Below are 17,363 nucleotides of genomic sequence, written 5' to 3'. Positions count from 1 at the left end.
TGCATGATGAATTTACAATAGAACAGCTCCTAGCAACCACCACCTTGATGCCAGATTTCCACGCTGCTACTGCAATGCACAACCAATGACTACACTTTGCACTAGAGAATATGATCCAAAATCATAATGTGCAGTTTTTCAAACATGCAAAGGAAACCAAAGCACCAAAAGCAATGTCAGAATACAAAGGGAGCTTCATTTAGAGAGCACACCAAAGTTTCCTCAGAAAATGAAGCAGTATATGCTTGCTTGCTTATATTGCTGCAAGCCCTATTCAGGAATGGTAAATAACACTTACAAAAATCATTCAGGAAAAGAAAGTTTAGTTTAGAGACACACCAGGGAAACAGGCCCTTCGGTCCACTGAGTCTACGCCAATCCCCACACATTAACACCACACACTAGGGACAATTTTACATTTTATACCAAGCCAATTAACCTACAAACCTGTATGTCTTTGAAGTGTGGAAGGAAACTGAAGATATCGGAGAAAACCCACGCAGGTCTAGGGGAGAACGTACAAACCGTCCAGACAAGCACCCGCAGTCAGGATCGAAACCATGTCTCTGGCGCTGTAAAGCACTAACTCTGCCGTTATGCCACCGTGCCGCCCTAGTTCAACTTTTCCACCCGAGACTTCAAACAATACTATTACTGTTTACCTTCCTTTATCAAACAAATGAGGAACACCTTTCAGTATTTTCCACTAGCCTGAATGACTCAATACCAACACTCAAGGCTTAACAATACATAGACATTGCAGTTAGCTTGAGCAGCCCTCATTCACCATCACAAGTACAACTGGTGCACTGTGATTCTGTAGTGTACAAGCATTTTTTGGATATTAAAGAAATCAGGAGAAATGAAGTTAGCACAGGAAAGTGGTAAAATTTAGCTGTGAACTAAATAAATGGTCGAGGTCTTCCAGCAAACAAGCGTACACTGCTTCATTTTCTGAGGAAACTTTGCCTGTTTGTTTTGCCACATGACATGCAATTTAATAACTGACCTAGTTACCTACCTTACCACCTTCAAACAATTGTGTACAACTACCCCAAAGTTTTTCTGTGCACAAATCCACTTTAAGATGGTATAATTTAAATCTAGTTTCTCCTCATGCCTCATTCAGCATATGTCACTTTGACAATCATGGCCCCACCCGAGTTTCCTTTGGTTATCCCCATCTCCCCGTCACCACAGTTTAAAACTCACTTGTTTCCTCACTTTTTCCAGTCGTGATGAAAGATCAATACCGCAAAATGTCAACTCGGTTTTGCCAGTTGAGGATTTTCCCCCCACAGTTATGGATATTTTGTGGAACACCCTGTCTAGATTATTGCAGAAGGATATAAAAAAGCTCGTAACTTATTTTTCACCTTAGGCAATCAAGTAGGACCCAATAACCTACAAATGTTCAAATACACTTCACAGCACTTAATACAAATATATGTTATACAATACAGAGTTTATTAATAAATGGAGTAATTGCATCAACGATACAGAGCACATTCACAACACAGAGTATAATGCTATCATTACCTTTCTCATAATTACATTTGAACTGCGGAAATAAAGACAAATATGAACAATTATTTGCGAGCTAATATTCTGTAGTGTTGGCAAATAGCACAAATAGAAAAATTAAAAGTTGTACTGAATTTTATCCTTCAAAATGAGTATGTCTAAAGAACAATTTTAAAACAAAGTTTAAATCAAGCATACAGAAACTAGGTTTAATGCAAAATGGCAACTACAGAATAAATGAATACATAAGATACCTTAGGCTTCCTAGTTCACATCAGAATAATACCAAATCAAGAGTACAAAATACAGTACATACTTTTTACTATTTTGAGTCTATATTATTCAAAAAATGATATGAATATTAAATCCGAGGCATAAAATAAACATCACCAATGTGCAGCATGTGGGTCATGGCAAAAGGCTTTAAGTGTCATGGAGCCCTCATGTACGATTCTAATCAGACTCAAGTAGATTCATGCATACCATTTTGGATGATCTTAATTCTGTGGGCCAGCAAGGAGAGAGACACTTAGTACTGGGAAATGGTATATTCTATTTCATTGGAGTCCGATTCCAATCAAATGTTCCAAGGTTGGACATGACGTTAAAAAAAGTTCCCCATGTACTAGAACAGATGTAAAAAAAACCCTATATTTAAAAATTGAGTATGTTTGGCAAATTAGTGCTAAATTGTAGATCTTGACCCACCATCAACCAGATTGCAATTAGTCCAATACAGACAGAAACATCAGCCTGAAGTGGGTTAAAATTCAGATTTCCGAGATAAAGGATAGACTCCCAATTTACTGCACTCCTGTTTTCTTTCTCCCATTTTCTTGCAATTAACATGAAAAGAGGCTTTTAATAAAGCAATTAAATTGATGTATATCTCACAATGATAAAGGCAACAATGCATTTATGACCATTAACCTTTCCATTCAACAAGAAGTGAGGCTTATAAATAGTAAAAATAGTCTACATACAATCCTTTCCTGTATCTTTCCCTGTACACCAAGGCATCGAAAGTTCAACTTATCACTGTCGTTAAAAGCTGAACATTTTTTCTTCTCTTTAACATATTTTTTCACTTGGTGCAAAAGTAAAGTTAATGATCTATTCAGCAGCAGACCCAGAGATACACACTGCACAACTGTTCCCCTTATTCAACTTTACCGATATGAAAGTCATTATATAGCGGTTTCTTGTGCAAGAAGTTTGTTAATGGAAAAAATAACAGAGACAATGAATTGGCTTCAGCGAGGCTTTGAGAGCACTATAGTTTAGATTATGGCCACTGAGCATAAATAGGAAGTTGCCCTCCACACATATATTCAATTCAAAGTGAAGATGGGAGATTATCCACTTTGAAGATAGACAAATAGGAATTACGTACAGGAGAAACATTTGCTGAGGTGTTAAATAATTACTTCTTAACCCGAATGTAAAAAAAAATACTGGGGATAAACTGAATAATTCATAGTTGAAGAGCATCTTGGTGATTTGGACCACTTCATACAATGTAAAGGATTGAGAAAGTATTGGATAACAGTATCCTGATTCTGTATTTTCTGGAGTTTTAGTTTATGGAATTGGAAAACAACCTAAGTAAATGTCCAATAATTTATTATCCAATTATTTTTGGAAATCTGATGATTTATCTGCCTTCATTATTTGTTTCCCATGCTCCATTTAAACTCACCAGGACTCAATTTCCTATGCACCATGCATACTACTGTATGACATTTAAAATACATTTTACCAGGACATTTTAAATATGTTGGTGCACAACGAGGAGTAATATCTCCAATAGGAGTAATATCTAATATTTGCTAGTTCTGCACTGTCTTGAGGGTATCAGATTATGAGAGTTTTACTGTAAATAGAACAAACTTGATGATCATCTTAATTTGTAAAATAATGGAACATTTCCAAAAAGTTCTGAAGGGACGGGAGTTTTAGTTATTCTATGTGGGATGATAAAAGGCATAATGAAAAGCCACAATAGGTAGTATTTGAAGTGAAATTCCCTTTGATAATGTAACATATAAAATGTGACAAGGTATAAAAAGAAATGTTTTTAGTAAGCTTAAATAAATTTAACATGGAGTTCAAGAAACTGCAAATGCTAGGATCTGGAACAACAAACAATTTGTTGGAGGAAGATTGGGTGGGCTGAGCAGTACCTGTGGATGGGAAAGAAAAGGTCTACCATTTCTTTCCAATATGCTGCTCGACCAGCTGAGATCCTCCAGCTGATTGTTTGTTGCAACAAGTTTAACATGAATGACTGAATGAAGCCAAAATAAGCACATTTTGGTTTTAATGTGCCAGTGGTGGCCAACTTGTACAAAAATTACACAGATTCAATTGTTCGGATTTTTTAACTGCAAGATCTGGAAGGCTATCGAAAGTATAAATAAAACTCAAGTCTGTTGTTTAATCTCAAAAATAGTGCGATCTAAATAAAGGCACATTAAGGAAAAACGAAACTTATTGGCATTGTCATAGTAAATATTTGTGGCATTTCACCATGCTAGTCTTCCATTTCACAGCACCATTGGTGTTTCAGGATATCTCCTGCAATTTTGTTTCGGAACGAAACTAAAACTGACATATCATGGCACGAAGTACTGAAGGAGATCACCAAAGATTCCATTAGGTGATGGAACTGGGGTTTTAGGTAATTAAGTTAGAAAATACTTGGTTATTGGGAGCAATATCATGTTCCAACCTAAACTTAGCAACTCGGCAGAATGACCCATTTCAAGATATGGATCTTAAAGATTGCTTTAAACTGCTTTAACAACAAAAGGTCCCGACCCAAAACTTCACCTATCCATGTTCTCTAGGGATGCTGCCTGACCCGTTGAGTTACTCCAGCATTTTGTGTCTTTTTTATAATAAACTGCATTATGGGCAATCAGCAGAAAATCTCTCAAACTAATATTTAGTATTATATCACACGCAAGTGAAAAAGGGGGGTTGGATTTATATGTGAGATTTTATCATTGAAGAAAGCTGAATTATTAAACAAAATATATCCCTAAAGCAATGCTGCAATAAATAGATTAGCAAATATATTTGTGACATTCTAATTGGGTAGCTTTGTTATTTTTCAAGGTGCATAAATGAATTGAAATCTTGGCCATTATTTTGTAGATGCTGACAAAAGTCCAAATGGTTGACGTAAAAATTGTTTTCAGTTGTAATTACAGAATATCATAAGATGGCACGTTCAATGCTGTCAATGCATATGCTTCTGGTGTTAATGCTGTCAAAATCTACTTTTAAAAAAAAGATGGTGGCAGACTTAAAACTAGGTTAAAATGGACCCATAAGTTTTTGCAGGGTTACCACAAACAGAATTAATATCAGAAATACCAGGGACTAGCTCCTGAAATTCAAAATAACCAAAGACTGGGAGCTCTTTGTTATAATAAGCAGTCATTCTACATTGTGGACAAGCAAAGTTATTACATGTGAGCAACTTAATGGATAGTGTCGTCGTCTCAGTAAGATGAATTATCTACACATCAACAAATCACATGCGATATTACATAATCATTTTGGCAAGTACTTTTAAAAATGGTATTTTGCTTTTACATTGAACTAAAGCAATGTCATGGTTAATACTGCATATTCAAAATTCTTTGAACATTAGAAATTAAAATAATGCTGCCAATTTCCAAATTCAGATACAGGTGATGCAGAGTGACCACAAGAAGAATGCAACCAATGAAGAACAAAGATCCTAGTTCATCAAATGAATATGCAAATGTACTAATTCTGGTTCTGGTTGATTACTGCGCAAACACCTCATAAGTGGTTATCTCACGCAGGTGTTGATGTACAGAGTCTTTTACCCAGGGTAAGGGAATCAAGAATCATCGGACATAGGTTTAAGATGAGAGGGGAAAGATTTAATATGAACCCAAGGAGTACCTTTTTCATACAGAGGGTATGAAACGAGCTGCCAGAAGAGGTAGTTGAGGCAGATGTATAACAGCATTTAAAAGATATTTGGCCAAGTACATAGATAGGAAAGGCTTAGAGGGATATGGGCCAAACGCAGGCAGGTGGACTAGTCTAGATGGGGCATCTTGGTTGGCATGGGCAAGTTGGATCAAAGGGCCAGTTTCCATGTTGTATGACTATCTATGACAAAAATGCAAAAGGTAAGATTGACTGGTTTGCAAATATTTTTCCTTACATAAATTAGTCCAGTTACTTAAAGGATTAATCTTATCTCAAACTGGACATTTGTAATCTTACTACAATGGACAACTTACTTGCTGTACTAGTCAAACAAGATCACAAAACATTCTTTTTTTTGTTATTGTCTGACAAAAAGGTTCCATACATACTACACCTACATTTCAGGCATTGAATATAGAAACAAACAACATGTATACCCTGCTTGGAACGGATCAAACAACTCTGCTGCTTTTATGATATTTAGTTTGTGGAAATCTTAAATCAGTGGTTTAACTGATGGGTCTGAACAATAAAGGTGATATTGACCTATTTAGGAAAAATTGAGAGATCATAAAACCATGAGTTTAAGGCAGTGTTTATGGGAGGAGGATTTGTGTAGGAAGTTTCCAAGAGTCAAGCTGAGGCAAGAGAATAATCTGTAATCAATGGCAAGGTGAAAAACAAAGGCAGACAGAGGCATACAAATCAGAAGTGACGGGAAGATATGGCACTTTAGACAGAATTTGGCATAATAATGAATTGGAAAAGATCCATTTCAAAATTAATAATTACAATGCTGGTCTCAGTTAAGTGTACACAAATACATCTGTAAGTTTAAAAACTGCATACTTTTGCATTAATATGGGAAACAGTAAATATAAAGACATATCATGTTATTTATCTTCATTATTCAATCTTCATTACTCTATTGAGATAGAATTTTTTAAACATATAATTTTGGTTGAATTCACAAGATGTTCCCTTTTCTATTTTCTGAAATGGGCAAAAAGAGTGAAAAATTGACATGGAAAATATTTAAATTGCATTTTTGTGAATACCAGAGGGCATAAAGATAGCATCATTAACACCTGTTCTATTATTGGTCAGTTTTTTAAAAAAAGGTCGAAAGCACAAGTCGTGACTATAATATAATGCAAGGCTTCTTGTCTTTGAAAGGGTTTTCTGAGGTTGGGATGCCCATGAGCAGAGGGTCGTTTTTGGCATGTTCTTCACAGTAGCGCACAAGATCTGCTGAAGCCTTGGAGACCTGTAACAAAAAAAATCTGAGAAGTGCAGATTTTTCACATTTCATTCTGCTACAATTATTCCTTTAAAGAACAACATGGATTCTGTGTATACTGTGTTTGGAATGGACCAATCCATTCTGCGGTTATTTTGATATTTAGGATGAGAACAATCTTAATCTTAAATTAAAGTAGCCATGGGCACTCACATGGGCTGCAGTTATGCCTGCCTTTTTGTTGGTTTCGTCAAACAGTCTTTGTTCCAAAGGTACACTGGCACCATACCCCAATTGGTTCTTCACTACATTAACAACTGCATTAGGGCGGACTTCTGTAACTGTGCAGAACTTGGTGCTTTCATTAACTTTATCATTGATTTCTACCCTGCCTGCAAATTCACTTGGACTATTTCTGACACCTCTCTCCCCATCGATCTCTCTCACCATCACAAGGGACAGACTATCAACTGATGTTTATTACAAATCTATCAATTCCCTCCGTTATTTGGACTGCACTTCCTCCGACCCTGCTTCCTGCAAAGACACCATCCTCCAATCTCAATTTATCCACCTCTGCCACATCTGTTCCCAAGACGAGGCCTTTCAGTTTAGGACATCTGAGGTGTCCTCTTTCTTAAGTAAACCTGGGTTCCCTCCTACACTTGCAGATGGATCACTCACCCACATCTCCCCCGCAGATGGAACAAGGATAGAGTTTGCGTGGTCTTTACCTTTCAGCCCACCAGCCTACCTTTCCAACACACCATTCTCCGATATTTATGCCACCTTCAACAAGATCCCACTACGGCACATCTTCGCAACCTGCACCCATTTCTGCCGTCCGCAGTCACCGCTCCCTTCACAACTTCTGGGTTCACTCATCCATTTCCAGCCACTCCCCCAGTAACCACTGGAGATGTACACCTGTCCCTATATCTCCTCCCGCACATCCATCCAGGGACAACAGCTGTCCTTCCAGGAGAGGCAGAGGTTCCTGTGCACCTATAACCTCATCTACTGTAGTTGGTGCTCCTTAGTGTGCACTAGACGACTGTTTCGCTGAACACCTCCACTCAGCCTGCTGGATCTTCTATTTGCTACCTAATTTAACTCCCCCTCTCATTCCCATACTGACCTTTATGTCCCGGGCCTCCTCCATTGGCAGAGTGAGGCCCCATGTAAAATGGAGGAACAGCTCATCACATTACACTTGGGAGGCTTACAATCTAATGGTATGCGCACTGCCACTGTATTCTTCAATTTTAGGTAACTAGCCCGCCCCCCCCCCCCCCCTCTCTTCCCTGTGCCCCACCTTGATGATGTGCATCCATTTCTCCCTATCCCTTTCTGGCTTCCCATTTTGTGCCTCTTCCATCCTGAACCCACTTCTCACCGACTTTTTGTCTTTTCATCTCTGGCCATTATCCAACCAAACGTCCCCTTGCCTGTATCCACTTCTCACTTGCCATACTTTGTCCCACCCCCACCTAATTTTCATCCCCTTCCCACCACCCACTACAATAAGTCCAAAGAAGGGTTCCGACCAGAAACATCACCTATCCATATTCTTTTGAAATGCTGCCTGACCCACTAAGTGACACCAACACTTTGTGTCTTATTTTCTGCAGTTACTTGTGTCTAGATTTATTCCTGGTTGGTTCAAAAAACCTTAAAGTCAAAAAAAATATTTTAAGTACATTAAAAAAAAAAGTGTAGGAAGGAACTGCAGATGCTTATGCCAAAGATAAGACACAAAATACCAGAATCTGAAGAAAGGTTCCGACCCGAAACGCCTTCTATTCCTTTTCTCCAGAGATGCTGCCTGACCCTTTAAAACAAGTTATCATTTATGGCCAATTAAGCATGTAATGCCAGAAATGAAAAACAGGTTAGTCTGCATCTGAAATTTATTTTTGCAGGTTCCCATGCAATTATCTTCTCTAAATTGTATCTTTTGGAAGCTTATTACCAGAATGCTGCCTGAATGGCAGGATTTCAGCTACAGGGAGAGGTTGGATAGATTTGAATTGTTTTAGACTTTGGGCTTCAGAGATATAGCGCGGAAACAGGCCTTTCGACCCAACGAGTCCGTGCCGATCAGCGATCACCCCATACACTAGCACTATCCTGTGCACTATGGACAATTTACAATTATTCCAAAGCCAATTAACCTACAAATCTGCACGTCTTTGGAGTGTGGGAGGAAACTGGAGCACCCAGAGAAAACGCATGGTTTGCCAGGAATGGGAGTGGAGGCACATACAATAGTGGCATTTAAGAGGTTTTTAGATAGGCACATGGAAGTGCAGGGAATGGAGGGATATGGATCACGTAGAGGCAGATGAGATCAATTCATCTAGGCATCATGTTCAGCACAAATATTGTGGGCTGAATGGCCTATTCCTGTGCTGTTCTGTGTTCTATTCCTTGCAGATTGTGATATGTAATATTTTGACCAACTATGAACATGGAATATGATCTATAGTTACATGACATGAACTTTCAATTCAGTATTTTTTTATTTTCCTTAAAAATGAGACGGAATAGCATGCGACAATGTAAAAGCATGCGGCAATTTTTCCAAACATAGAATAAAAGGAATATCATGTCAAATAAAAGAATTTGTGAAATGGAGATACGGCTGTCAGAAAAGCTGCGAAGCAATAAAAGATCTAAATAGAAGAGATTTCAATTTTTTTTTAAAGCATATTTAATCTCACTTTAACAAACAATTTTAGCAGGAAACTCACAAGGACAAGATTGACACAGAATTGTGAGGCCAATGTTAGAAAGGGCAAGGGAACTCGTGTCAAGTGATCTTTCAGTGGCCTGATAACAGGAATTATAATCTCCTCACTTATAAATTACCATGTCATTAAAATGCTAAATTTACCACAAAATAGATGTAAATTTCAGACGGCAACTCTAATTATTGCCTCCACAACACTGAGTACACTACTTGTCTGGCACCACTGTTATTATCATTTGCAAGTTGTTAATTGCTGCAGCCACAGAACACCAGTGTAATTCCTCTAACTCTAAAATAACAGATTCCTTTCAGAGGTGAACTCCGGCTGATTTTTATTATTACTTTCAACAGCAAGGTGCAGATGGGAAAAAAAAATTCTGGTTCTGGTTGATTACTGCGCAAACACCTCATAAGTGGTTATCTTGCGCAGGTCTTAACACTGCATGTCTTAACAATGCCACTGCACAGCCTTCAAATCAAATAGAATTCTGGAATCCAAAAGTTTTTTTATTCCCAGTTACTGTTATTAGCTATTCACAATTGAAGCAGCTGATTGTTTCATTGCCTGCTTCCCGAGGGGACAAAGCAGTGAGAGCTGGGTTTAACTGAGATGCTGTCTAAGGCAGATCAATTTTCTGATGTTCATTGTCCAAATTCACTTAAAAGTGGACATTTAGATTAAAGGGACAATGTAATGGTGGCATAACTGGGAATCGAAAGGACAATGTTTGCACAAAATGATGAAAAATATACTGTATCTCAAACAAAAGAGCCATTATTTTAGCAAATTACACTGTGCATTAGTTTTCCAAACAAGGCATAATAAAACTATTAGCTCAATTGCCCAGATCCTTAACATTTTTGTGAAACCTGCAATCTAATAGAATATGCAGTTCAAACGTGAACAAAGTTCTTGGGAGGCTTGTTCAAACATCTAACTTGATATACAATTGGAATGCCACAATTTATTACATCTGTTTCATTTGTTTGAAAATAACCAAACTTAAAAGACGTGAATTTGCATTTACAGCAATAAAACGTTTGGTCTGAAAGTTCTAATTACTTACCTTTATCCTTTCAATATTGGACTCTTTTTTAAGCTGCTGAACTGTCCTCGTTGCTTGTGCTATATTGTTTGTGCTAGCCATTTTTTATGGTGTTTTCAAAGCCAATACCTGCAACAAAAAGAGCTACAGTGAGGTATTTAAAGTGAGAAAGTAAAAGCATAACGAACTATTAGAAACAAAAATTAAATCTTGCAAAATAAACAAGGAAAATTAAACCAACATTAATTCCCAATTTTTAATTTTTTGGTTGAAAGGCATACAGTGTATATTTTCATTGCACCTGTATCAAATTTAAAAGTGTTTGAATTCCAATGGATATAACGATATTGATCAAATATATTTAAAAAGTTTAAATTGTCTTGCAGATCCAGTTTGGTTCCAAAGGCTTTCTGAATTATCTGTTTTGCTAGACCAACAGAGGCCACGATATCCGAGAGGAGTCCAACGGTATCAGAATGGTCCACCTAGGCCACCAGGGATTCAAGATAGCGGCCCGCGAAGTCGGCTATAGGAACGGATCTGCGGCTCAAGCCGGGCTGGAGTTCCAGAACCCTGGCTGCAGGGGGCAGTTTCAACCCAGCACCGAAGTCCTGAGCACCCAGAGAAAACTCGCGCAGTTACAGGGAGAACATACAAAGTCAAGTCAAGTCAAGTCAAGTCAAATTTATTTGTCACATACACATACTCGATGTGCAGTGAAATGAAAGTGGCAATGCCTGCGGGTTGTGCACAAAAATAATTACAGTTACAGCATATAAATAAAGTTAATAAGTTACTAAACATAGCACAAAAAGTGTCGACAAAAATTTAGTCTCTGGGGTTATCAAAGTTGACAGTCCTGATGGCCTGTGGGAAGAAGCTCCGTCTCATCCTCTCCGTTTTCACAGCGTGACAGCGGAGGCGTTTGCCTGACCGTAGCATCTGGAACAGTCCGTTACTGGGGTGGCAGGGGTCCCTCATGATCTTGCTTGCTCTGGATCTGCACCTCCTGATGTATAGGTCCTGCAGGGGGACGAGTGTAGTTCCCATGGTGCGTTCTGCCGAACGCACTACTCTCTGCAGGGCCATCCTGTCCTGGGCAGAGCTGTTCCCAAACCAGACTGTAATGTTGCCGGACAGGATGCTCTCTACAGCCCCAGAGTAGAAGCAATGAACTCCCCATACATAGTTCCTTTAGTGAGAATTACACCCGGTCTCGGACGCCATATGCATTCAGAACTGGCTTACTGATTGAGGTAGTAGGCTGTAGTACAAGGACAATAATCAGGCTGGAGGTGGGTGACCAGTTGAGTTATGGAGGGTTTTGTCCTGGGACCAAAGAGTATTTAAGTAGGCAAAACTAATATTTCATGTGTGCAATGAAGGAAAAAAAAAGACATTCAGGTTCTGAAGTTTGTTTTCCTGTGTTGTGCAGTCAGTTAATCCTACACAGAGCAAAACTGGATGATTAACTTTAGCATCCCAGATTGGTTTAGTTAAATTTAATTTGGAGATACAGCATGGAAACAGGCCCTTCGGCCCAACAAGTCCACACTGACTATCAATCATCCATATACACTAGTTCTGTTATCCCACTTACACATCCACTCCCAACACACTCGGAACAATATGCAGAAACCAATTAACCTCAACTTGCACATCATTGAGACATGGGAGGAAACTAGAGCACCCAGAGGAAACCCACATGATCACAGAGATAACGTGCAAACTCCACACACACAGCACCCGAAGTCAGGATTGAACCTGGGTCTCTGGTGCTATGATGCAGCAGCTTTACCAACTGCACCACTGTGCCGTCCTTTCAGATTACTTATGTTATAAAATAGGGATGGGCCCAGATTGTGGTACAAAGATAAAACCATTGGGTACAGCAGCCATTTTTTGAGGAATTAAAACAATGTAAAATAAGCCCCATTAGACAAGAGACACACAAGACTGCAAAGTTAAATCCTTGAGCACAAAACAGACTGCTGGAGGAACTCAGAGGGTCAGGCAGCATCTGTGGATGAAAATGGGGACACACATGGTCCCAAACAAAATTTCATGGGCCCCAAACTAAACTGTCAAGGGCCCTGAACTGAAAAGTCACCTATTCATTTCCCTCCACAGTTGTTGATTGACCAAAGTTCCTCCAGCAGTCTGTTTTGTACTCAATTTAGACAGCCGACTAACTCTACTTAATTCATGATGTCCTTGTCCTAACCCCTCCCTTAGATAGGTATATCATAAAAGCATTGCACAGCAGAAGCTATTTGGTCCAATGTGTTTGTGCTAGCTCTTTATAGTGTTGCTTAGTCTGCTCGACTCCTTCATGAAGCAAATGCCCCTGAATTCATAAGCAAAGATGCTGATGCTTGGAATTTGTTCTCCTCTGGAGTCTGTAATTGTAAATTGTAATTTATAAAAACATTTTAATTTTCTGTTCCAATTATCTCTAAGTATTAATTACAAATTGCCATCAGTAGCTGTGACTCACCTCTCTCTCTCTCTCTCTCTCTCTCTCTATTATGCCTTGGATCCAAAGATCACTGTTGGAAAGGTAATCGGACATTTGGAAAATAGGTGCAGATTCATATCTGTACCCACTCTCCCCACACCCCTCCTGTTCTTTTGTTGAAAGCTATCCATTGATCCCTGCTTGAAAATATATATGTGTGTGTGTGTGTGTGTGTGTGAATATCAGGCATGTCAAGTGTTGTCCTTGAACAGCTCTTGGATGGTTTCATTTTCAGCTCATCCGCGAAAGAAAACAAACAAGTTTTCGGATGCCTGGTGTGGAACTTAATACCAACAAAAGTGAGCAAAAAAAAAAAGAAAATGGGTGGGGCAGGAGGGAGTGTATCATCTGCAGGCAGTTTCTTTGTTTTAAACCACTTAAAAAAATTATTACATAATCAGTTATGCAAATATTCAAAGGTACAGCTGATGAACTTGTACTTTTGTTACACAAACAAAAACATGACTGCTAAAAGGATTATAATTTGCATGTGAGAGATAACAAAGATGTAATAGAATTTTGCCAAATATAATCTCTGAGCGAGAGAAACTAAAATATATGATCAAAGGTAACAACTAGGGTTAATGTCATAAAAGGCTTTAAAAGTGTATAACCGTGGGCACATTCTGGACCTTGTCTGCTCCACTGGACTAAATCTACATCACCTCTCTGGCTCCGACCCCACCCTCTCTGATCACTTAGCCATCACCATGTCCGTCAACATTCCCACCCCAGCTCCAAGGCAAAAACGCAAAATCAACTTCCGTAAACTGAACTGTTTCACCTACCTCGCTCTCATCCTCCCTCTCTGAAATAATGTCCGCCTCTCCCTTCGTTGACCTCCACAGCCCCTCTGACCTCACTGACTACTACAACCACACTCTCTCCTCCTGCCTCGACCAGCTTGCACCTATAAAAACCAAAACAGTTTCCTTCACCCACTCTGCTCCCTGGTTTACCCCCGAACTCCGCATGATGAAAACTCATGCCCGCCAACTTGAAAGACTCCGCAACAAAACAGGTCTCACAATTCACTCCCAAGCCTACAAAGACCACCTGCAGCACTACAAAGATGCCCTCTCCCGCGCCCACTCCACCTACTACTCTCAAATAATTCACTCTGGCTCCGGAAACCCAAAAGCACTCTTCTCTACAATAAACAAACTCCTCAGCCCCCTGGACACCATCTCCCAATCATTCACAGTTGACAAATGCACCACTTTCCTTTCATTCTTCCAAAGCAAAATAGACAGCATCTACAGCACCTTAACCACCAACGCACCTGCTCCCCCTCAAACCACCCCCCCTTATCCTGTCAACCCCTGCCTCAGTTCTCCCCAGTCTCCACCACCGACCTCTCTGACCTCTTCACAGGAATAAAAACTGCCACCTGCTCTCTGGACCCCATCCCCTCCAGCTTTGTCAAGGCCTGCCCTTCCTGCTCTCTCTCTCCACTTATCACTGCAACAATAAACTCCTCCCTGTCCACTGGCATCGTCCCGCCATCCCTCAAAATCGCTGCTGTCACCCCCATTCTGAAAAAACCTGGTCTCAACCCTGACACCCCAAACAACTTCAGACCAATCTCCAACCTACCATTTCTGTCCAAAGTTTTGGAACGTGCTGTAGCTTCCCAACTCAAATACCACCTCTCTACCAATAACCTGTATGAAACTTTCCAATCCGGATTCCGCTCCAACCACTGTACTGAAACTGCGCTCCTCAAAATCACAAACGACCTTTTCCTCTCCTCCGACGCTGGCAACCTCAACATCCTCATCCTACTTGACCTCAGCGCAGCCTTTGACACCATAAATCACTCCATTCTCCTCACCCGACTTGAAACCTCCTTTAACATCACCGGCACAGCCCTATCCTGGTTCAAATCTTACCTCTCTGACAGGCACCAGTTCATCTCCATTAACAACTGTAAATCCCCCACCGCTCCCCTCCCCCAAGGTGTCCCCCAAGGCTCAGTCCTTGGCCCCCTCCTCTTCATCCTCTACCTGTTCCCCCTTGGTCAATTAATCCGCCGTCATGGTCTCAACTTCCACTGCTTCGCCGATGATATCCAGCTCCTCATCTCCACCAAGTCAATCTCCACCAGCACACACTCTACACTGACAAACTGCATCTCTGAAATAAAATCTTGGCTTCAATCAAATTTCCTCAAACTCAACTTTAACAAATCTGAAATCATCATCATTGGTCCAAAAACGCTCACCAAATCCACCCAAAACTTCATCCTCAATATTGATGATCTCCCAGTATCCACCTCCCCTCACATCCGGAATCTTGGAATCATCTTTGATCAAACCCTCTCCTTCGACAAACACATCAAAAAGACAGCCTTCTTCCACCTCAAAAACATTGCCCGTCTCCGTCCATCCCTCTCCTTCACAGCTGCAGAAACCCTCATCCACGCCTTCATCACCTCCCGTCACCTATGGCTCACCCTCAAAAATCATCAGTAAACTTCAATACATTCAAAACTCCGCTGCCCGACTACTCACCCACTCCCCGATCCGTGACCATATCACCCCCGTCCTTTACAAACTCCACTGGCTCCCCATCCCCCAGAGAATCCAATACAAAATCCTCCTCATGACCTACAAAGCCCTCCATAACCTGGCCCCATCCTACCTGACTGACCTCCTCCACAGGCACACTCCCACCTGCACCCTCCGCTCTGCTGCTGCCAATCTCCTGTCCCCCCCCATCCGGACCAAACTCAGATCCTGGGGGGACAGGGCTTTCTCCATGGCTGCTCCCACCCTATGGAACTCACTACCCCAAACCGTCAGAGACTCCTCCTCACTCACCACATTCAAAACATCACTGAAGTCTCACCTCTTCAGCACTGCCTTCAACCACTGAAGGTCACCTCACCTTCTGTCTCACTGTTCGTTTACTTATTTATCTATTTATTCACTTCTCTATGTTCTAGAAATCCCTGTAAAGCGTCTTTGAGTGTTTGAAAAGCGCTATATAAATGTAATGCATTATTATTATTATTATTATATCCACAGATGTTATTCTGTATTAGTCTATTCATTTGTCTGTTCTTGGCAATATCTGAAACATAAGCAATTTGCTTCAATAATGGTCACGATTTTCTATATGTTCACTATATACATTGATTACCTTTTAACAACAGTAAAACCTTCAGGCTGCTGAACAACTGTGCAATTGATTAGGGATAATGTATGAAAACATAGCTTGTTTTCATGTGGCTTGCTTTTCTGGTGCAATTGTGTATACATCAAATATAAATATGCATAAATATTTGGTTCATGTTTTTTCCCCTTTGACCAAAAAAACCCTTTCAACATGGTGCCACATCTGAGGTTGCTAAACAAGATAAGAGCCAATGGTATTAGAGGCAAGGTATTAGCATGGATAGAAGATTGGCTGACTGGCAGACAACAAAAAATGGGAATTAAAGGAGGTATCTTCTGTTTAGCTGTCAGTGATGTTCGGCGCTGGGTCCACTATTTTCACGTTATATGTTAGTGATCTGGATGATGGAATTGATGGCTTTGTGGGTGGCATCAACATAGGCAGAGGGGCAGGAAGCGTTGAGAAAGCAGGGAATCCGCAGAAGGACTTGGACAGGTTGGGCAAATGGCAAATGTGCTCTTTCCAACAATAACACCCACTCTATGACAGGATGACAAAAAACTGAACACAATACTCTAAATGATGCCTTGCCGTTGTCTTGCACACTGTAATATGAATAGCCCAACTACTCTACTTAATTAACTGGCTAAAGACGACCAACATGCCAATAGAGTTCCTCACTTGTGACACCACTTTCAGGGAACCAAGACATCCTGCAACTGGCACCAGGGAGGCAACACACCATCCTGGTAACACCTCTTCCACCTCCTTTCTTGTGCCCTGCACTCCAGTGTGCATCCCAATCTCAAACCCCCTGGTTTTCTTCATCCACCCCTCCTCCCACCTATATCATTCCCTCTGGGTTTACATTTCACTCCTCTCCTTATCTGACACCCTTTCGGCACCTTTGGCCACTCTTTTGACTTACTTTCGTTTCTAGCCTTTGTTCATCCATCTGCCCGTCACCTTTACCTACCTATCACGTGTCTGGTTTTATGCTTCCCTGCAATTCTTTTCCAGCTTTCTCCCCTCCCCCCTACTACAATAGGTCTGAACGAGAGCCCCAACCCAAAATGTTGCCCAGCCATGTCCTCCAGAGGTGCTGCCTGACCTGCTGAGTTACTCTAGAACTCTGACACTAGAATTTGTTAGTCTTGTCAATTTCCTAGATGCCAAGGAACCTCTCTG

The 17,363-nt window shown here is 40.4% G+C and overlaps 1 protein-coding gene across 1 annotated transcript in view; it reads right to left on the bottom strand.

The window, feature by feature from the left end:
• Nucleotides 1-1,446: 1,446 nt before the first annotated feature.
• LOC144597790 (guanine nucleotide-binding protein G(I)/G(S)/G(O) subunit gamma-12-like) overlaps nt 1,447-17,363 on the bottom strand; it is a 34,646-nt gene continuing 18,729 nt past the window's right edge. Inside the window, exons 2-3 of the mRNA XM_078407385.1 lie at nt 10,559-10,666; nt 1,447-6,766 (exon numbers count right to left, since the gene is read on the bottom strand). Of these exons, the coding sequence (XP_078263511.1) occupies nt 6,641-6,766; nt 10,559-10,639 (207 nt within the window). The 5' untranslated portion in view covers nt 10,640-10,666 and the 3' untranslated portion in view covers nt 1,447-6,640. The remainder of the gene's footprint in view (nt 6,767-10,558; nt 10,667-17,363) is intronic.

The sequence above is a fragment of the Rhinoraja longicauda genome, chromosome 11 (assembly GCF_053455715.1).
Source record: "Rhinoraja longicauda isolate Sanriku21f chromosome 11, sRhiLon1.1, whole genome shotgun sequence".
NCBI lineage: Eukaryota > Metazoa > Chordata > Chondrichthyes > Rajiformes > Arhynchobatidae > Rhinoraja > Rhinoraja longicauda.
The sequence above is the reverse complement of the archived record's forward strand: the minus strand, read 5'-3'. Positions and strand labels throughout refer to the sequence as shown.